At 48.0% G+C, this 23,494-nt stretch overlaps 1 protein-coding gene across 1 annotated transcript in view; it reads left to right on the forward strand.

Moving 5' to 3' along the window:
• The first annotated feature begins 2,101 nt into the window (after window positions 1–2,101).
• Window positions 2,102–23,494, forward strand: part of LOC138364463 (uncharacterized) — a 29,246-nt gene continuing 7,853 nt past the window's right edge. The window contains exons 1-4 of the mRNA XM_069324103.1: window positions 2,102–2,113; window positions 3,650–3,730; window positions 17,465–18,439; window positions 19,523–20,953. Of these exons, the coding sequence (XP_069180204.1) occupies window positions 2,102–2,113; window positions 3,650–3,730; window positions 17,465–18,439; window positions 19,523–20,953 (2,499 nt within the window). The remainder of the gene's footprint in view (window positions 2,114–3,649; window positions 3,731–17,464; window positions 18,440–19,522; window positions 20,954–23,494) is intronic.

The raw sequence follows: 23,494 nt of genomic DNA on the forward strand, positions 1-23,494 counted from the left end.
TGATGTGCGATGTTAGTGCAACTGGTCTATATTTTTTTGCCAATGCTTTGCTCCCTCTTTTGTGTAGAGGGGCTATGTCTGATACTTTAAGTGCATCTGGTATCTCCCCCGTGTCCAAGCTCTTCCTCCACACTATACTGAGTGCCTGTGCTACCGGCACTTTGCATTTCTTTATAAATATTGAATTCCATGAGTCTGGACCTGGGGCCGAGTGCATAGGCATGTTTTCAATTTCTTTTTCAAAATTTAGTGCGCTCGTGTTTATATCAGTTATATTTACAGGGGTTTGAATATCCCGCATAAAGAAATTGTCTGGATCTTCCACCTTCATGTTGTTTATTGGAGTGCTAAACATGTCCTCATACTGCTTTTTTAGGATTTCACTAATTTCTTTGTCATCCTCCGTGTATGAACCTTCACTTGTAAGTGAAGGGAGCAGGAGGCTGAACACAAGGTATCATCTGGGAGGGGAAATCCTGCAAGAGTCAAATAGAGAGAAAGACCTGGGGGGGTTGATATCACACCGAACCTGTCCCCAGAGGTCCACATCAAAAGAATACCATCAGCGGCATATGCTAGACTGGCCAACATAAGAACTGCCTTTAGAAACTTGTGTAAGGAATCTTTCAGAACCCTCTATACCACTTATGTAAGACCAATCCTGGAGTATGCAGCTCCAGCCTGGAGTCCATACCTAGTTAAACACAAGACAAAGTTAGAGAAGATTCAGCGGTATGCCACCAGGCTCGTCCCGGAACTGAGAGAATTGAGGTACGAGGAAAGGCTAAAGGAGCTGAACCTCACATCCCTGGAAAACAGAAGAGTAAGGGGAGACATGATAACCACCTTCAAAATTCTCAGGGGAATTGACAGGGTGGACAAAGACAAACTCTTCAGCACAGGTGGGACACGAACAAGGGGACACAGGTGAAAACTTAGTACCCAGATGAGCCAGAGAGACGTTAGAAAGATTTTTTCAGTGTCAGAGTAGTTAATAAATGGAATGCACTAGGCAGTGATGTGGTGGAGGCTGACTCCATACACAGTTTCAAGTGTAGATATGATAGAGCCCAATAGGCTCAGGAATCTGTACACCAGTTGATTGACAGTTGAGAGGCGGAACCAAAAAGCCAAAGCTCAACCCCGCAAGCACAATTAGGTGAGTATAATTAGGTGAGTACAGGTCACAATAAACAGAGGTCACAACAGGCACAGGTCACAACAACTCAGGTCGCAAGAGTCACAGGTTGCAACAAACACAGGTCACAACAGCCACAGGTCACAACAGCCACAGGTCACAACAGCCACAGATTGCATGAGCTATATCACACAACAGCTATAGATTACTTCAGCCAGAGATCACAACATCCACACCTCAACTTGCTTTCTATTGTTCACACAATATACTTGTGGAAACGTTACAAGTAAATGTAACATCTAGCAAGAACAGACATTGCTCAGTTGTAGCACACAAATGTAGATTTATTCGAGTCTGTTGCCTTTGTGGATGATGTTGTCATGCTCCCATCGACTTATCTAAGACATTAAATCTTTGGCCAACTAATCTGAGCTAAAATAAACCAAAACTGAAAGTTTCTTAAGTTCTGCAAGTTGCACCAACAAATAGTGACTCCATTAACTTGTTGTAAAGCTATACCCGGAACCGCGTTGCTGTGGCTCAGCAACATATGGGCGTTGCTGAGCCACAGCACCCCTCCTCCGTCCCCCTCACCATTCCCCACTCTCGCGTCCCTTCGTCCTCCCAGCCATTCCTCACTCTTCCATCCCCTCGTCCTCCCCACCGTTCCCCCTCCCCAATCCCCTCGTCCTCCCAACCATTCCCCGCTCCCCTGTCCCCTTGTCCTGCCCACCATTCGCCACACCCCCGTCTCCTCGTTCTCACCATCCCCCACTCCCCAGTCCCCTTGTTTACCTCCCCATTCCCCACTCCCTCGTCCACTGCGTTCCCAAATGATCTGATGTTCCAGTCAGAAAAATGGGAACGTCAAATGATCTGATGTTCCCATCACTGAAAAATAGGAACAGTTGAAAAACGAAATAAAAAAAATAAAAAAATAAAAAGATAAACTATTCTCACGAAATGAACGGTGCGGTAAGCAACACAGCTCAATTACAATGTAATGTCACACAAAATAATTAAATTAAAATTAAAATAAATTGAAATATATGAAAATTCAACTTATCAATGCAATCAGAAACATTGAAATAGAATCGTAACATATTTAGTATAGCATGTGTTGCTTTTACGTGCAATAAATGGTGCTGTTTTTTTTTAAAAAAACATGTTTTTACCCGTCACAGGTGTGGCATCTATATAGTAGTTATATAAAAAAAAACACGTGCATATTCGTATGGAACGTTGTGTCAAAATTTCAAAGCAATCGGTAATGAGGTTTTGGAAATTTCCCTCACATTAAAACTCACATAAAAAAGAAAGTTTTTCAAAATAAGCAAGTTTTTACCTGTCACAGACGTGACCTCTATATAGTATGTATATAGAAACACGCTCCTATGCAATTGGAACGTTGTCAAAATTTTAAAGCAATCGGTGAAAAACTTTCGGAGATTAGCGATTCTGAACACACGAACATATACATTTTTATTTATATAGATTAGGAGGATTTACTTCAGCTATTAGTTTTAACAATGCTTTCATTTGTTGTTAGTCTTACAGTGGTGGGTGAGTGCTCATGACCAGGCTTGTCCTCCCATATATACATCCCCTTAGTCTAGAAGTGCACTGAAAATATTAAGGTTCACTTGAATGATCAACACAAATATGTTTTACTTTAATTAATTAGAACATAGCTTGTGTTGCAGCTGGACATTGTTTATTGTTAATGTAAGTTGTGTTGTTGGTTAGGTCACTCGTCGAGGCGCGAAGCGTCAGCACAGTTGCTGTGTCAGAGGCACCACACTTTGTGATTAAGTGTTTATCATCATAATAATTATTTCAAATAGAAAAAAAACTACGGTCTCTGCTCTTGCAGGTCGGCGTTCATTCCCAGACCGTCCAAGTGGTTGGGTGCCAGTCATTCCCTCCATCCTATCCTAATTCATTATCCTCATATTTCTTCCAAGACGTTATAGCTTAGCGCTTTCTGCTGCTCATTTTCTGCAGTGACCGTTTAGTGCCCAACCCGTCCTCGCCTCGAGTCCATTACAACCCCACTGACGCATTCATAAATATTTACATACTGTTCATTTACAACAGGAATTTTCAGATATATAAATTAATATTATAATATATTAGCATATTGTGCATATATAGGCATAGGCTAGGTTAGGTTAGGTATTTAGGTTCTGTTGGCGATTATTTGTATTTGTAGTACGTGGGTGAAGCACTTGTTCCAAAAGTGTTCGAACGAAATCAGTTGTGAGTCGTGAGTAAACCGTTTTTCATACATAAACAGGGGGGCGAGGGGGGGGGGGGGTTGGCGGGTGCATGGAATCACTTTTGGGTCTTTGTTTGGAGGTCGGGCTGGTAGTACCAGGTCGTTGGGTCATACTGTTAACAACTACTGTTCTTGTCTCATGTGTACTGCTCTCTTGACTCTTAAAGTCAACTAAGACGTTAACTGAACAGTTTATATTCCCATCTAAATAATATTCTTTATTTCCTCTACAGGCTAAAAGGTTGCGACGACCTACACACAACTGCCGAGTGAAGGTCAGAGTGGTCACGACCTTCATGGGTCGTTTGAGATGGGTAGTTTGCTGCTTTGTCTGCTCTTGGCTGGTAGGTGGAGTAGTTACAGTATATGCATTAATATGTCAGCCTTAACAAGTCTGTTAGTTTACCTTCTGACTGGCAGATTATATTGATGTCTGTAACCCATGATACCTCTCTGTTAGTTTACCTTCTGATTGGCAGATTATATTGATGTCTGTAACCCATGATACCTCTCTGTTAGTTTACCTTCTGATTGGCAGATTATATTGATGTCTGTAACCCATGATACCTCTCTGTTAGTTGACCTTCTGATTGGCAGATTATATTGATGTCTGTAACCCATGATACCTCTCTGTTAGTTTACCTTCTGACTGGTTGATTATATTGATGTCTGTAACCCATGATACCTCTCTGTTAGTTGACCTTCTGACTGGCAGATTATATTGATGTCTGTAACCCATGATACCTCTCTGTTAGTTGACCTTCTGATTGGTAGATTATATTGATGTCTGTAACCCATGATACCTCTCTGTTAGTTGACCTTCTGATTGGTAGATTATATTGATGTCTGTAACCCATGATACCTCTCTGTTAGTTGACCTTCTGATTGGTAGATCATTTTTATGTAGAAGTGACACTCGTAGATGACCAGATGTACAGTGTGCCTCGTACAACACCACACTCCAGCAGTCATCAACAGCAGCACCACCACACTCCAGCAGTCATCCACAGCAGCACCACTACACTCCAGCAGTCATCCACAGCGGCACCACCACACTCCAGCAGTCATCCACAGCAGCACCACCACACTCCAGCAGTCATCCACAGCAGCACCACTACACTCCAGCAGTCATCCACAGCGGCACCACCACACTCCAGCAGTCATCCACAGCAGCACCACCACACTCCAGCAGTCATCCACAGCAGCACCACCACACTCCAGCAGTCATCCACAGCGGCACCACCACACTCCAGCAGTCATCAACAGCAGCACCACCACACTCCAGCAGTCATCCACAGCAGCACCACTACACTCCAGCAGTCATCCACAGCGGCACCACTACACTCCAGCAGTCATCCACAGCGGCACCACTACACTCCAGCCGGCATCCACAGCGGCACCACAACACTCCAGCAGTCATCCACAGCAGCACCACCACACTCCAGCAGTCATCCACAGCAGCATCATCACACTCCAGCAGTCATCCACATCAGCACCACCACACTCCAGCAGTCATCCACAGAATCACCACACTCCAGCAGTCATCCACAGCATTACCACCACACTCCAGCAGTCATCCACAGCAGCACCACCACACTCTAGCAGCCATCCACAGCGCCACCACCACACTCCAACAATCATCCACAGCTGCACCACCACACTCCAGCAGTCATCCACAGCAGCACCACCACACTCCAGCAGTCATCCACAGCAACATCACCACACTCCTACAGTCATCCACTCCAGCAGTCGTTCATGGCAGCACCACCACACTCCAACAGTAATTCCACAGCAGCACCACAACAATTTAGCTGTCATCCACAGCAGCCCCACCGCACTTCAGCAGCTATTCACAGCGCTACCACCACACTCCAACAGTCATCCACAGCGGCACGACCACCCTCCAGCAGTCATCCACTGCACCACTACACTCCAGCAGTCATCCACAGCACCACCGCAATCCAGCAGTCATCCTCAACAGAACGACCACACTCCAGCAGTCATCCACATCGGCACAACCTCACTCCAGCAGTCATCCACAGCACCACCACACTCCAGCAGTCATCCACAGCAGCACCACGACACTCCAGCCGTCATCCAGAGCACCACCACCACACTCCAGCTGTCATCCACAGCACCACCATACTCCAGCAGTCATCCACACCAGCATCACCTCACTCCAGCAGTCATCCACAGCACCACCACAATCCAGCAGTCATCCTCAACAGCATCACCACACTCCAGCAGTCATCCACAGCACCACCACACTCCCGCAGTCATCCACAGCAGCACCACAACACTCCAGCAGTCATCCACTGGAGCACAACCACACTCCAGAAGTCATCCACAGTATCACCACCTCACTCCAGCAGTCATCCACTGGAGCACCACCACACTCCAGAAGTCATCCACAGTATCACCACCACACTCCAGCAGTCATCCACAGCAGCATCACCACACTCCAGCAGTCTTCCACAGCAGCACCACCACACTCCAGCCATCATCCACAGCAGCACCACCACACTCCAGCAGTCATCCACAGCAGCACCACCACACTCCAGCCGTCATCCACAGAAGCACCACTATACTCCCACAGTCATCCAAAGCAGCATCACCACACTCCAGCAGTCATCCATGTTACCTATCGTACGTTAAGGCTCGTGATCCTACAGCAGCCAAACTTTAATAAGTCTAGGGATACCACACAACTGCTGTTCTCAATAGCGAATCACCAGTATAACCCCTTAATAAGTAATGAGCACAAAAATAGAATCTTCATAGGACTGAAGAATAAAGACACTAAGCATATATATATAACATTATATTAAATAAATCTCAAAGGCAAACAGATGATTATATGGTCACAATATATATCACATTAAAAATATCACTGTAACTTCCAGACATTAAATTAAAATAATAATAAGTATGGCTATGACAGAACAAATGAACTTAACTTCAACAAGTTGTTATCTCCCTGGTTCCTGCTCAGCTACTGAACAACAAAATGCGAGTCAAAAAACACATTGCCTTGCCCCGCGAATAATTTGCCAAAGTTACAATATTTATTATTTCAACAATGGAGCACTACATTGTGACAAGAGTAATCTTAAACTAACTTAATGAATAATTAGTACATATTGATATACACAAACAAAAGTAATTATTCTTTACATAGTAATTAAAATATGCATACAGAAGGAAATAATGGCATGCACACCCAGCAACGGACAATCCCACGACAATTTGCCAGATACAGTTCACTCAATTATTATTTCACTCTGTTACCCACTTATGATCACATATAAATCATTAGTTCCCGTGGGAAAACTGATCACACAAAGAAATAAACAATCATTCCCACGATACGTTGGGCCTAACGCCAACACTGTAACATGAATGTGCATTTGCATAGAACATATAAGTATAACAATATACATGCTTGTAATTTACATATAATTATAAATGTACATATTAATATATTTACTTACGTATCTTATAAGGGTACGTAACACTTCCACCTCCAAGAAAAAAAATGCAATGGATTGAAGATCAATGGCATTTTTTCAGAAGTAAAAATGTTAAGTAAAAAGAAACATTTCATTTAGGGTACATCAAAACTTCTTGACAAAGCATCAGCAATAACATTTTGTCTGCCTGGAATATGTTTGATTTCTACATTAAATTCCTGCAAAAACAATGACCAGCGCAGAATTCGTTGGTTCTTGACTTTCATCATATTTATAAAGATAAGGGGGTTGTGGTCTGTAAATACTAACACTTTATTTCCTGATAAGTAAATCTCAAACTTCTTGATTGACAATATAAGACCCAACGCCTCCTTTTCTACCACGGAATAATTTCTCTGAGCTGCATTAAATTTTCTGGAATAGTAATACACAGGATGCTCAATCTGGTCTAAACCAACTTGAATAAGCACAGCACCTATTCCAACATCTGACGCATCAATGTGTAATATAAATGGTTTATCAAATTGGGGACTAGCAAGAATAGGTGAGGTGGACAATATGCCCTTTAGGTTCTGAAAAGCATTCTGACAATCTTGTGTCTACTGAAACTTTACTTGCTTGCGTAACAAGTTTGTCAAAGGAGCAGCTACTGTTGAAAAATTTCTACAATAACGCCTATAGTATGCACACATACCAATAAACCGTTGGACTCCTTTCTTATTGGTCAACACTGGGTAGTCCACAATGGCTTGAATCTTATCTTGTAAGGGGATAATCTTACCTTGTCCCACCTCGTGGCCAAGATAAGTTATCGTACCTTTTGCCCAACTACACTTATTCATATTTATGGTTAACTTTGCGTTTTCCAACACTGTAAACAAGTTCTTAAGGCCTAAGAGATGATCTGCCCAATTCTTACTGTACAAAACAATGTCATCAAGGTAGGCCCTACAATCTGGCACATCCTTGAGTAAGAAATTCATGAATCTTTGAAAAGTAGCAGGTGCATTTCTCAAACCGAATGGCATGACATTAAATTCATACGCACCATCAGGTGTAACAAAAGCAGTAACCTCTCTAGCATACTCTGTTAATGGAATTTGATAATACCCTTTTGACAAATCAAGCTTACTTACATATTCGGCATGACCTATGGACTCTATACATTCTTCCAACAAGGGTAAAGGAAAAACGTCCACTGTAGTGTTCTTGTTCAATTTCCTGTAATCCACGCACAATCTCCAGGTTCCATCTGGTTTTGGCACTAACAAACACGGAGAGCTCCAAGTACTTTGACTTGGCCGAATGAAATCATGCTGGAGCAGATATTCCACTTCTGCTCGTATAATTTTCCTCTTTTCGGGATTCACTCGGTACGGATGTTGTCGAATGGGGGTGCTGTCCAGGAGCTGAATGTCGTGTGTGATGAGGTGGGTCTGGGTAGGAACCTCCCCAAACAGAGATGTATGGTTGTCCAGCAGAACCTGGAACTCATCACGTTGTTCCTCCTGTAAATGACATAGCATCTCCCTGCCATTGGAACTGGAACTGAGAAGTTGGATATTAACATCATGTCCCTCACTACAATTATCCTCAGGTGGTAACTCTTCCCGACTAAAACAAGCTACTACACCAGGTCCAACATAAGCTTTTAATCTGTTAATGTGCACAGTCATTTGGGGTTCTGAAAGATTAGGGTTAATTAGTTTATAAGTTAGGTCTCCCACCTTGTCTACCACTTGGTAGGGTCCTGCGAACTTATGGGACATGGAAGTCCCCATACGAGGTTTCAACACCAACACCAAATCTCCGACATCAAACGACCTTAGCTTAGCTTTGAACTTCTTGTCATAACGTACTTTCATGGCTTGTTGAGTCCTTCCTAGATGTTCTTTCGCCAACTCACGAGCCCGACACAACTTAGCCTTGACCTCACTCAAGTACAATCCGCTCTGATGAACAGAGACATCTCCCAACAACTTTTCTTGTAGCATTTTAAGAGGACCTCTTACTTGGTGACCAAACACTAGTTCAAAGGGTGAACAGCCCAATGACTCTTGTAGCCCTTCTCTAGCAGCAAACAACACAAAGGGGAGATTCTCATCCCAATTACGTGGATGAGTTTCTCCGGTTGTCTTCAGCATTTGTTTCAAAGTCTGGTGGAAACGTTCAAGCCCACCTTGGCTTTGGGGATGATATGGACTGGATAATTTGTGCTGAATCCCTCGGGATTCGCAAAAAGTTCTGAAAACTTTAGAAACAAAATTTCCCCCATTATCACTCTGAATAACTCTAGGCATTCCAAACAACGAAAAGAATCTTTCAAGACACTTGATGAGATTATGAGCCTTGGTATTCCGTAGAGCATAAGCTTCAGGAAATCTAGTAGTCATACACATGAGAGTGAACAAAAACATGTTACCCGATTTAGTCTTAGGTAAAGGACCCACACAATCAATTACAACATGAGTAAATGGTTCATCAGGAACTACAATAGGTTGCAATGGTGCTCTAGGTACAGATTGATTTGGTTTACCAACAATTTGACAGGGTATACAGTTATGACAATATCTGACCACGTCTTTCTTTAACTTTGGCCAGAAAAAATATTTACTTATCTTATGGTACATATTCGTGATACCTTGATGACCTCCCATGGGGTCATCATGTGCAGCCTGCAGGACCTGCCTACGATAATCATTGGGGACAACGAGTTGGGTTCTAATCTCACAATCCTCTGAAGAGGGAGTTCCCTTGGGTCTCCACCTTCTCATCAGAAGTCGATCCTTGAAGAAGAAACCCGTCCCTTCCTCCAATGCATCAATATTATCAGGAGCCTCAGAAATACACTTACTTAAACTAGGATCAGTAGTCTGTACAACACTTAAGGGCAATGACTCAGACTCAGCAGCGAGCGGGCAAGAACCTAGTAGCTTGATCTCTTTTCCCGATTGATCAGAATAAAATGGAGTCATAGCTACTTCGGCCTCACTCTCGACAACTGGCGCACTGGAGACAAGCGGGCAAGGTACAGATAGTTCAGCCTCCTCACCTTCACTTTCCTTGTGATTTAGGTTCGGCGGGGCTTCTACTACGGCCTCACTCTCATCATCCAGTCGAGTCATAAAAGAATCCTCAAGATCCACCTCCCACTCCTTTACTGAAGGGGTCCTGGTCTTGGGATCAGCAACCTTAGTGAAGACAGGATTACTCTCACCTGTTTTTCCCATTGATCTAGTAACAACACAAGCAGGGTAAATAATATCATCATCTGCTTCCGGTTGAGCTAATACATTATGGGGTTTAGTTAACATGATGGGACACTTGGGCCCTACAACCATTTGGTTGCCAAAATCATTACCTAGAATAATGTCTACCCCAGGAATGGGCAGTTGTTTACTTACACCAACATTACACCATCCTGAAGTATATTTAGAATCAAGGTTAACTTGCAATAAGGACACTGGTTGCACACTACCGGCAATACCCTGGAGAAGCACAACTTCACCCAGATCTCGGGTGTCAACATCATCAAGTACCTTCTGGGTAATAAGAGACTGTGAAGCTCCAGTATCACGGAGTAATTGAACAGTCTTATGTCTACCATTAGTACATAATAAGGTACCTGTGGAAATATAGGGTTTGAATTCAGCCATCCAATTGGGACTGACTGTAATACATGAAGAATTAATAGGTTGCACTCCTTTACTCATAATAAGACCAGTTGGTCGGAGTTCAGGATGCAAACTAAAACATGAAGAAATCACATGAAGAAATCAATCTTCTCTTACAATGGGTACAATGTTTGACAGTGGACACACTGGTAGAACCAACTGCCGGTTTAGAATTAGCATTACTAGGCTTAGATGATCCTGGCAATGGAGTAACCATCTTAGGGTTAGTAAGAGAAGAGTTCACGGGAGTAACTGTCGCACCAGGAGGAGACTTATACTGATAAGGAGTACGGTGAGCATTGAAATTTACTCTACGACTAGACTTAGGTGAAGTGGCCGTAAACGGGGCCTTAGTCAGCAACTCATGCTCATCCGCGAGCTTTGACAGCTCATCAATATCTGTTACATTCTTTTGTTCTGCCATAAAAGTAGACAACTGGTCTGGAAGACATGACAATACTTCTTCCATTATAAGAAGATTCTTTAGAGCATCAAAATCAGTGACTGCAAGTGACTTTAACCATCTGTTGCAAAAATTCGTCTTCTGACGAGTAAAATCTGCTATTGTCTGATCCCTGATTCTCCTTAGGTTCCTGAACTTTTGCCTGTGTGCCTCTGGATTTAGCTGGTATGCATTGAGGATGCTTTTCTTTACAAAGTCATAATCAAAACTATGAGCGTCAGGTAGGGTTGTGAAAACCTCCTGACTACGCCCCTTGAATTGAGACTGCATAATGGCTACCCACTGATCCCTTGGCCAGTTCATACTGATGGCAATTTTATAAAAATGTGCAAAGAAAACCTCAGGATCTTCCTCATTGAACTTGGGCAACTCTATATACTTATTCATCCTGATGGGATTATTATCACTATTTGTTGAAACATTACTAGTATTTCCATGCCCAGCTGCCATACGCTGTGATTCAAGCCTGAAGTTAGTGTCAGCCATTTGTTGTTGAATCTCTAATTGCCTAGTTTGTTCCTCGGCTTGTTGCTTCTTTGTGGCTTCAAGTTGCAACTCAATTAAACCTCTCTGGTTTTGTGCCGCAATTTCTAAACGCCTAGTCTCCAGCTCCCTTTGCTGAGCTTCAGCCTCTAATATTTGCTGTTGCTGTTGAGCTTCAATCTCTCTTTGACGAGCTTCAGCCTCTAATATTTTCTGTTCCCTTTAAGCTTCAAGCTTAGCATTGGCTATTTGCGCTTCTAACTCAAGACGCTTTAACGTCATCTGATCACTCGACTCCTCTCTTAACTCTTCTAGAATTTCTTCCTCTAAATCCCCATTCTCAACAAAATGCGTCACAATGACTTTCAATATTTGGGCTTTAACCATTCTATTGCTGGCGGTCAAATCCAAGTGATTTGCCATTTGTATTAACTCAGTCTTTTTAAGGTTCTGAATCCCTTCAAAGTCTGGGTGAGCCACCAACGCTGCAACTTTCTCCTCCATCGTTACTAACACTTGGCACTTAATTCACAACAATAATTAAAACAATGGCACTGCACTACACTTCACTGTAAAATTGTCACCACACTGAAAATTCGCTTGGCCTCACTGCACAAACAAAATATATAGGATGACTTACCTCAAAATCGTGAAACGTTGTTACTTGACACACAGGAAGGCTTGCTTGGCACATGGAATAGTTCTTAAGAAACACACAGAGACACTTGACACACTGGTACCTAGGAAGGCAAGGTTAGATTAGCATAGTTAAGTTAAATGGGACAATATTTCCCGGCACAGGCCCCCATAACTCTTTGTTACCTATCGTACGTTAAGGCTCGTGATCCTACAGCAGCCAAACTTTAATAAGTCTAGGGATACCACACAACTGCTGTTCTCAATAGCGAATCACCAGTATAACCCCTTAATAAGTAATGAGCACAAAAATAGAATCTTCATAGGACTGAAGAATAAAGACACTAAGCATATATATATAACATTATATTAAATAAATCTCAAAGGCAAACAGATGATTATATGGTCACAATATATATCACATTAAAAATATCACTGTAACTTCCAGACATTAAATTAAAATAATAATAAGTATGGCTATGACAGAACAAATGAACTTAACTTCAACAAGTTGTTATCTCCCTGGTTCCTGCTCAGCTACTGAACAACAAAATGCGAGTCAAAAAACACATTGCCTTGCCCCGCGAATAATTTGCCAAAGTTACAATATTTATTATTTCAACAATGGAGCACTACATTGTGACAAGAGTAATCTTAAACTAACTTAATGAATAATTAGTACATATTGATATACACAAACAAAAGTAATTATTCTTTACATAGTAATTAAAATATGCATACAGAAGGAAATAATGGCATGCACACCCAGCAACGGACGATCCCACGACAATTTGCCAGATACAGTTCACTCAATTATTATTTCACTCTGTTACCCACTTATGATCACATATAAATCATTAGTTCCCGTGGGAAAACTGATCACACAAAGAAATAAACAATCATTCCCACGATACGTTGGGCCTAACGCCAACACTGTAACATGAATGTGCATTTGCATAGAACATATAAGTATAACAATATACATGCTTGTAATTTACATATAATTATAAATGTACATATTAATATATTTACTTACGTATCTTATAAGGGTACGTAACAATCCACAGCAGCACCACAACACTCCAGAAGTCATCCACAGCAGCACCACCACACTCCAGCAGTCATCCACAGCAGCACCACCACACTCCAGCAGTCATTCACAGCAGCACCACCTCACTCCAGCAGTCATCCACAGCAGCACCACCACACTCCAGCAGTCATCCACAGCAGCACCACCACACTCCAGCAGTCATCCACAGCAGCACCACCACACTCCAGCAGTCATCCACTCCAGCTGTCATCCATAGCGGCACCACCACACTCCAGCAGTCATCCACAGCAGCACCACCTCACTCCAGCAGTCATCCACAGCAGCACCACCACACTCCAGCAGTCATCCACAGCAGCACCACCACACTCCAACAGTCATACACAGCAGCACCACCACACTCCCGCAGTCTTCCACAGCAGCACCACCACACTCCAGCAGTCATACACAGTAGAATCACCACACTCCTGAAGTCATCCACAACAGTATCACCACACTTCAACTGTCATCCAAAACATCACCACACACCAGTACTCATCCACAGCACCACCACCACACTCCAGCAATCATCCACAGCTGCATCTCCACACTCCTTCTGTCATCCACTCCAAAAGTCATCCACAGCGGCATCGCCACACTCCAGAAGTCATCCCCAGTATCACCACCACTCTCCAGCCTCCACAGCAGCACCACAACACTCCAGCGGTCATCCACAGCACCACCATCACACTCCAGCAATCAACCACAGCTGCATCTCCACACTCCTACTGTCATCCACTCCAAAAGTCATCCACAGCAGCACCACCACTCTCCAGCTGTCATCCACAGCAACACCACCACACTCCAGCAATCATCCACAGCTGCATCTCCACACTCCTTCTGTCATCCACTCCAAAAGTCATCCACAGCGGCATCGCCACACTCCAGAAGTCATCCCCAGTATCACCACCACTCTCCAGCCTCCACAGCAGCACCACAACACTCCAGCGGTCATCCACAGCACCACCATCACACTCCAGCAATCATCCACAGCTGCATCTCCACACTCCTACTGTCATCCACTCCAACAGTCATGCACAGCAGCACCACCACACTCCAGCAGTCATCCACAACAGAACGACCACACTCCAGCAGTCATCCACTCCAGCAGTCATTCACAGCAGATAAACCACACTCCAGCATTCCTCCACATCAGCAGTCATCAACAGCACCACCACACTCCAGCAGTCATCTACAGAAGCACCACGACACTTCAGCCGTCATCCACAGCACTACCACCACACTCCAGCAGTCATCCACTCCAGCAGTCATCCACAGCAGATCCACCACACTCCAGCAGTCATCTACAGCAGCAGCACCACATTCCAGCAGTCATCCACACCAGCAGCACCACATTCCAGCAGTCATCCACTGCAGCACCACCATACTCCAGCAGTCATCCTCAGCAGCAGCACCACATTCCAGCAGTCATCCACTCCAGCAGTCATCCACAGCACCTCCGCCACACTCCAGCAATCATCCACAGCAGCAACACCACACTCCAGCCATCATCCACAGCACCACCAGCAGACTCCAGCAGTCATCCACTCCAGCAGTCATCCCCCAGCAGCACCACCACACTCCCGCAGTCTTCAACAGCAGCACCACCACATTCCAGCAGTCATCCACAGCAGCACCACCACACTCCAACAGTCATACACAGCAGCATCACCACACTCCAGCAGTCTTACACAGCAGCACTACCACACTCCAGCAGTCATCCACTCCAGCAGTCATCCACAGCAGCACCGCCACACTCCAGCAATCATCCACAGCAGCACTACCACACTCCAGCCATCATCCACAGCACCACCAGCAGACTCCAGCAGTCATCCACTCCAGCAGTCATCCACAGCAACACCACCACACTCCCGCAGTCTTCCACAGCATCACCACCACTCTCTAACCGTCATCCACAGCGGCACCACCACACTCCTGCAGTCATCCACAGCAGAACAACGACACTCCAGCAGTCATCCACAGCAGCATCACCATACTCCAGCAGTCATCAACAGCAGCACCCCAGCACTCTAGCCGTCATCCACAGCACCACAACCGCACTCCAGCAGTCATCCTCTCCAGCTGTCATCCACAGCAGCACCGCCACAATCCAGCAGTCATCCACAGCAGCATCACCACACTCCAGCAGTCATCCACAGCAGCACCACCACACACTCCAGCAGTCATCCACACCAGCACCACACACTCCAACAGTCATCCACAACAGCATCACCACACTACAGCCGTCTTACACAGCAGCACTACCACACTGCAGTAGTCATCCACTCCAGCTGTCATCCACAGCAGCACCGCAACACTCCAGCAGTCATCCACAGCACCATCACATTCAAGCAGTCATCCAAAGCAGTATCACCACTCTTCACCAGTCATCCAAAGCATCACCACACACCAGTACTCATCCACAGCAGCACTACCACTCTCCAGCAGTCATCCACAGCAGCATCACCACACTCCATCTTCCACAGCAGCACCACGCTCCAGCAGTCATCCACAGCAGCATCACCACACTCCATCCTCCACAGCAGCACCACACTCCAGCAGTCATCCACAGCAGCATCACCACACTCCATCCTCCACAGCAGCACCACACTCCAGCAGTCATCCACAGCAGCATCACCACACTCTAGCAGTCATCCACTCCAGCAGTCATCTACAGCAGCACTACGACACTTCAGCCGTCATCCACAGCACCACCACCACACTCCAGCAGTCATCCACTCCAGCAGTCATCCACAGCAGCACCGCCACACTCGAGCAATCATCCACTGCAGCACCACCACACTCTAGCTGTAATCCACAGCAGCAGCACCACACTCCAGCAGTCATCCACAGCACCACCAGCACACTCCAGCCGTCATCCACAGCACCACCAGCACACTCCAGCAGTCATCCACTCCAGCAGTCATCCACAGCAGTACCGCCACACTCCACCAGTCATCCACAGTAGTACCACCGCACTCCAGCAGTCATCCACAGCGGCACCACCACAATCCAGCAGTCATCCACAGCACCACCACATTCAAGCAGTCATCCACAGCAGTATCACGTCACTTCAACAGTCATCCAAAGCATCACCACACACCAGTACTCATCCACAGCAGCACCACCACACTCCAGCAGTCATCCACAGCTGCATCTCCACACTCCTACTGTCATCCACTCCAAAAGTCATCCACAGCGGCATCGCCACACTCCAGAAGTCATCCCCAGTATCACCACCACTCTCCCGCCTACACAGCAGCACCACAACACTCCAGAAGTCATCCATTCCAGCTGTCATCCACAACACTCTAGATGTCATTCACAGCGGCACCACCACACTCCAGCAGTCATCCACAGCAGCACCACCACACTCCCGCAGTCTTCCACAACAGCACCACCACACTTCCGCAGTCTTCCACAGCAGCACCAACACACTCCAACAGTAATACACAGCAGCATCACCACACTCCAGCAGTCTTACACAGCAGCAATACCACACTCCAGCAGTCATCCACTCCAGATGTCATCCACAGCAGCACCGCAACACTCCAGCTGTCATCCACAGCAGCACCCCCACACTCCAGCAGTCATTGACTGTAGTATCACCACACTCCAGAAGTCATCCACAGCGGCACCACCACACTCCAGCAGTAATCCACAGCAGCATCACCACACTACAGCAATCATCCACAGCACCACCACATTCAAGCAGTCATCCACAGCAGTATCACCACACTTCAACAGTCATCCAAAGCATCACCACACACCAGTACTCATCCACAGCACCTCCACTACACTCCAGCAGTCATCCACAGCTGCATCTCCACACTCCTACTGTCATCCACACCAAAAGTCATCCACAGCGGCACCACCACACTCCAGCCTCCACAGCAGCACCACCACACTCCAGCCTCCACAGCAGCACCACCACACTCCAGCCTCCACAGCAGCACCACAACACTCCAGCGGTCATCCACAGCAGCACCATCACATTACAGCAGTCATCCACAGCAACACCACCACACTCCAACAGTCATCCACAGCAGCTCCACCACTCTCCAGCAGTCATCCACAGCAGCATCACCACTCTCCAGCAGTCATCCACAACAGAACGACCACACTCCAGCAGTCATCCACATCGGCACAACCTAACTTCAGCAGTCATCAACAGCACCACCACACTCCAGCTGTCCTGCACAGCACAACAACAATCCAGCAGTCATCCAGAATAGCATCACCACACTCCAGCAGTCATCAACAGCACCACCACACTCCAGCAGTCATCCACAGCAGCACCATCACATTCCAGCAGTCATCCACAGCAACACCACCACTTTCCAACAGTCGTCCACAGCAGCACCACCACTCTCCAGCAGTCATCCACAACAGAACGACCACACTCCAGCAGTCATCCACATCGGCACATCCTCACTTCAGCATTCATCAACAGCACCACCTCACTCCAGCTGTCATGCACAGCACCACCACACTCCAGCAGTCGTCCACAGCAGCATCATAACACTCCTGCAGTCTTCCACAGCAGCACAAACACACTCCAGCAGTCATCCACAACAGCATCACCACACTACAGCCGTCTTACACAGCAGCACTACCACACTCCAGCAGCCATCCACTCCAGCTGTCATCCAAAGCAGCACCGCAACACTCCAGCAGTCATCCACAGCAGCAGCACCACACTCCAGCCTTCATCCACAGCACCACCAGCACACTCCAGCAGTCATCCACTGCAGCACCGCCACACTCACCCAGTCATCCACAGTAGTACCACCACACTCCAGCAGTCATCCACAGCGGCACCACCAAAATCCAGCAGTCATCCACAGCACCACCACATTCAAGCAGTCATCCACAGCAGTATCACCACACTTCAACAGTCATCCAAAGCATCACCACACACCAGTACTCATCCACAGCAGCACCACCACACTCCAGCAGTCATCCACAGCTGCATCTCCACACTCCTACTGTCATCCACTCCAAAAGTCATCCACAGCGGCATCGCCACACTCCAGAAGTCATCCCCAGTATCACCACCACACTCCAGCCTCCACAGCAGCACCACAACACTCCAGCAGTCATCCACAGCAGCATCACCACACTCCAGCATTCATCCATTCCAGTTGTCATCCACAGCAGCACCGTCACACTACAACAGTCATTCACAGCAGCACCATAACACTCTAGAAGTCATTCACAGAGGCACCACCACACTCCAGCAGTCATCCACAGCAGCACCACCACACTCCCGCAGTCTTCCACAGCAGCACCACCACACTCCAACAGTAAAACACAGCAGCATCACCACACTCCAGCAGTCTTACACAGCAGCACTACCACACTCCATCAGTCATCCACTCCAGCTGTCATCCCCAGTATCACCACCACACTCCAGCAGTCATCCACAGCAGCACCATCACATTCCACCAGTCATCCACAGCAACACCACCACACTCCAACAGTCATGCACAGCAGCACCACCACACTCCAGCAGTCATCCACAGCAGCACCACCACACTCCCGCAGTCTTCCACAGCAGCACCACCACACTCCAACAGTAAAACACAGCAGCATCACCACACTCCAGCAGTCTTACACAGCAGCACTACCACACTCCATCAGTCATCCACTCCAGCCGTCATCCACAGCACTACCACCACACTCCAGCAGTCATCCACTCCAGCAGTCATCCACAGCAGATCCACCACACTCCAGCAGTCATCCACAGCAGCAGGACCACATTCCAGCAGTCATCCACACCAGCAGCACCACATTCCAGCAGTCATCCACTGCAGCCCCACCACACTCCAGCAGTCATCCTCAGCAGCAGCACCACACTCCCGTAGTCTTCCACAGCAGCACCACCACACTCCAGCAGTCATCCACAGCAGCACCACCACACTCCAGCTGTCATGCACAGTACAACCACAATCCAGCAGTCATCCACAGAAGCACCACCACACTCCAGCAGTCGTCCACTGGAGCACCACCATTCTCCAGCAGTCATCCACAGCAGCACCACCACACTCCAGCAGTCATCCACAGCAGCATCACCACACTCCAGAAGTCATCCACAGCAGCACCACCACACTCCAGCAGTTATCCACTGGAGCACCACCACACTCCAGCAGTCATCCACAGCAGCACCACCACACTCCAGCTGTCCTCCACTGGAGCACCACACTCCAGCAGTCATAAACAGCAGCACCACCACACTCCAGCAGTCATCCACTCCAGCAGTCATCCACAGCAGCAGCACCTCACTTCTGCAGTCGTCCAAAGAAGCACCACCACACTCCAGCAGTCATCCACTGGAGCACCACCACACTCCAGCAGCCATCCACAGCAGCACCACCACACTCCCGCAGTCTTCCACAGCAACTCAACCACACTCCAGCTGTCACCCACAGCAGCACCACCAGACTCCAACAGTCATACACAGCAGAATCACTACACTCCAGGAGTCCTACACAGCAGCACTACCACACTCCAGCAGTCATCCACTCAAGCTGTCATCCACTGCAGAACCGCAACACTCCAGCAGTCATCCACAGCAGCTCCATCACACTCCAGCAATTCCCCACAGTAGCACCACTACACTCCAACAGTCATCTACAGCAGCAGCACCACCACATACCAACAGTCATCCACAGCGGCAACACCACACTCCAGCAGTCATCCACAGCAGCATTACCACACTCCAGCCGTCATCCACAACAGCACCACCACACTTCCGCAGTCATCCAAAGCAGCAATACCACACTCCAGCATACATCAATTCCAACTGTCATCCACAGCAACACCGTCACACTCCAGCAGTCATCCACAGTAGCACCACAACACTCCAGCAGTCATCCACAGCGGCACCACCACACTCCAGCAGTCATCCACAGCAGCACCACCACACACTCCAGAAGTCTTCCACAGCATCACTACCACACTCCAGCAGTCATCCACACCAGCACCACACACTCCAACAGTCATACACAACAGCATCACCACACTACAGCCGTCTTACACAGCAGCACTACCACACTCCAGCAGTCATCCACTCCAGCTGTCATCCACAGCAGCACCGCAACACTCCAGCAGTCATCCACAGCAGCACCCCCACACTCCAGCAGTCATTGACAGTAGCATCAGCACACTCCAGCAGTAATCCACAGCACCATCACATTCAAGCAGTCATTCACAGCATCATCAAAACACTTCAACAGTCATCCAAAGCATCAATCACACACCAGTACTCATCCACAGCAGCACTACCACACTCCAGCAGTAATCCACCGAAGCATCACCACACTCCATCCTCCACAGTAGCACCACACCCCAGCAGTCATCCACAGCAGCATCACCACACTCTAGCAGTCATCTACAGCAGCACTACGACACTTCAGCCGTCATCCACAGCACCACCACCACACTCCAGCAGTCATCCATTCCAGCAGTCATCCACAGCAGCACCGCCACACTTCAGCAATCATCCACTGCAGCACCACAACACTCCAACCGTCATCCAAAGCAGCATCACCACACTCCAGCAGTCATCCACAGCACCAACAGCACACTCCAGCCGTCATCCACAGCAGCGTCATAACACTCCAGTAGTCATCCACAGCAGCACCACCACACTACAGCAGTCATCCACTGGAGCACCAACAGCACACTCCAGCCGTCATCCACAGCAGCGTCATAACACTCCAGTAGTCATCCACAGCAGCACCACCACACTACAGCAGTCATCCACTGGAGCACCACCATTCTCCAGCAGTCATCCACAGCAGCAGGACCACACTCCAGCAGTCATCCAGAAAAGCATCACCACACTCCAGCAGTCATCCACTGGAGCACCACCACACTCCAGCAGTCATCCACAGCAGCACCACCACACTCCAGCAGTCGCCCACAGCAGTATCACCACACTCCAGAATTCATCCACAGCAGTACCACCACACTCCAGCAGTCATGCACTCCCGCAGTCATCCACAGCAGCACCGCCAAACTCCAGCAATCATCCACAGCAGCACCACAACACTCTAGCAGTCATTCACAGCAGCACCACCACACTCCAGCAGTCATCCACAGCAGCACCACCACACTCCCGCAGTCTTCCACAGCAGCACAACCACACTCCAGCTGTCACCCACAGCAGCACCACCACACTCCATCAGTCATACACAGCAGCATCACCACACTCCAGCAGTCCTACACAGCAGCACTACCACACTCCAGCAGTCATCCACTCCAGCTGTCATCCACAGCAGCACCGCAACACTCCATCAGTCATACACAGCAGCATCACCACACTCCAGAAGTCATCCACAGCAGTACAACCACACTCCAGCAGTCAACTACAGCAGCATCACCACACTCCAGCAGTCAACTACAGCAGCACCACCACACTCCAGCAGTCATCCACAGCAGCATCACCACACTCCAGCAGTCATCTACAGCAGCACCACACTCCAGCAGTCGTCCACAGCAGCAGCACCACACTCTAGCAGTCATCCACAGCAGTAGCACTACACTCCAGCAGTCATCCACAGCAGCAGCACCACACTCCAGCAGTCATCCACAGCAGCAGCACCACACTCCAGCAGTCATCCGCAGCTGTAGCACTACACTCCAGCAGTCATCCACAGCAGCAGCACCACACTCTAGCAGTCACCCACAGCAGCAGCACCACACTCCAGCAGTCATCCACAGCAGTAGCACTACACTCCAGCAGTCATCCACAGCAGCAGCACAACACTCCAGCAGTCATCCACAGCAGCAGCACCACACTCCAGCAGTCATTCACAGCAGTAGCACTACACTCCAGCAGTCATCCACAGCAGCAGCACCACACTCCAGCAGTCATCCACAGCAGTAGCACTACACTCCAGCAGTCATCCACAGCAGCAGCACCACACTTCAGCCGTCATCCACAAAACCTCCACCACACTCCAGCAGTCATCCACTCCAGCAGTCATCCACAGCAGCACCGCCATACTCCAGCAATCATCCACAGCAGCACCACCACACTCCAGCCGTCATCCACAGCACCACCAGCACACTCCAGCAATCATCCACAGCAGCACCGCCACACTCCACCAGTCATCCAGAGCAGCACCACCACACTCCACCAGTCATCCACAGCGGCACCACAATTCTCCAACCGTCATCCACAGCTGCACCTCCACACTCCAGCAGTCATCCACAGCAGAACAACGACACTCCAGAAGTCATCCACAGCAGCACCGCCACACTCCAGCAGTCATCCACAGCAGCACCACCACACTCCAGCAGTCATCCACAGTAGCAGCACCACACTCCAGCAGTCAACTACAGCAGCACCACCACACTCCAGCAGTCATCCACAGCAGCATCACCACACTTCAACAGTCATCCAAAGCATCACCACACACCAGTACTCATCCACAGCATCACCACTACACTCCGGCAGTGATCCACAGCTGCATCTCCACACTCCTACTGTCATCCACTCCAAAAGTCATCCACAGCGGCATCGCCACACTCCAGAAGTCATCCCCAGTATCACCACCACTCTCCAGCCTCCACAGCAGCACCACAACACTCCAGCAGTCATCCACAACAGAACGACCACACTCCTGCAGTCATCCACATCGGCACACCCTCACTCCAGCTGTAATGCACAGCACCACCAATATCCAGCAGTCATCCACAGCACCACAACACTCCAGCAGTCATCCACAATAGCATTACCACACTCCAGCTGTCATCCACAGCACCACCACAATCCATCAGTCATCCACAATAGAATTACCACACTCCAGCTGTCATCCACAGCACCACCACAATCCAGCTGTCATCCACAATAGCATCACCACACTATTTCAGTCGTCCACAGCAGCATCATCACACTCCAGCAGTCATCCACAGCAGCACCACCACACTCCAGCAGTCATCCACAGCAGCATCACCACACTCCAGCAGTCATCCTCAGCAACACCACCACACTCTAGCAGTCATCCACAGCAGCAGCGCCACACTCCAGCAGTCATCCACAGCAGCACCACAATACTCTAGCTGTCATCCACAGCAGCACCACCACACTCCAGCAGTCATCCACAACAGCAGCACCACATTCCAGCAGTCATCCACAGCAGCATCGACACACTCCAGCAGTCATCCACAGCAGCACCACCACACTCCAGCAGTCATCCACAGCAGCACCACCACACTCCAGCAGTCATCCACAGCTGTAGCACTACACTCCAGCA

This window comes from Procambarus clarkii, chromosome 13, assembly GCF_040958095.1.
Source record: "Procambarus clarkii isolate CNS0578487 chromosome 13, FALCON_Pclarkii_2.0, whole genome shotgun sequence".
Lineage (NCBI taxonomy): Eukaryota > Metazoa > Arthropoda > Malacostraca > Decapoda > Cambaridae > Procambarus > Procambarus clarkii.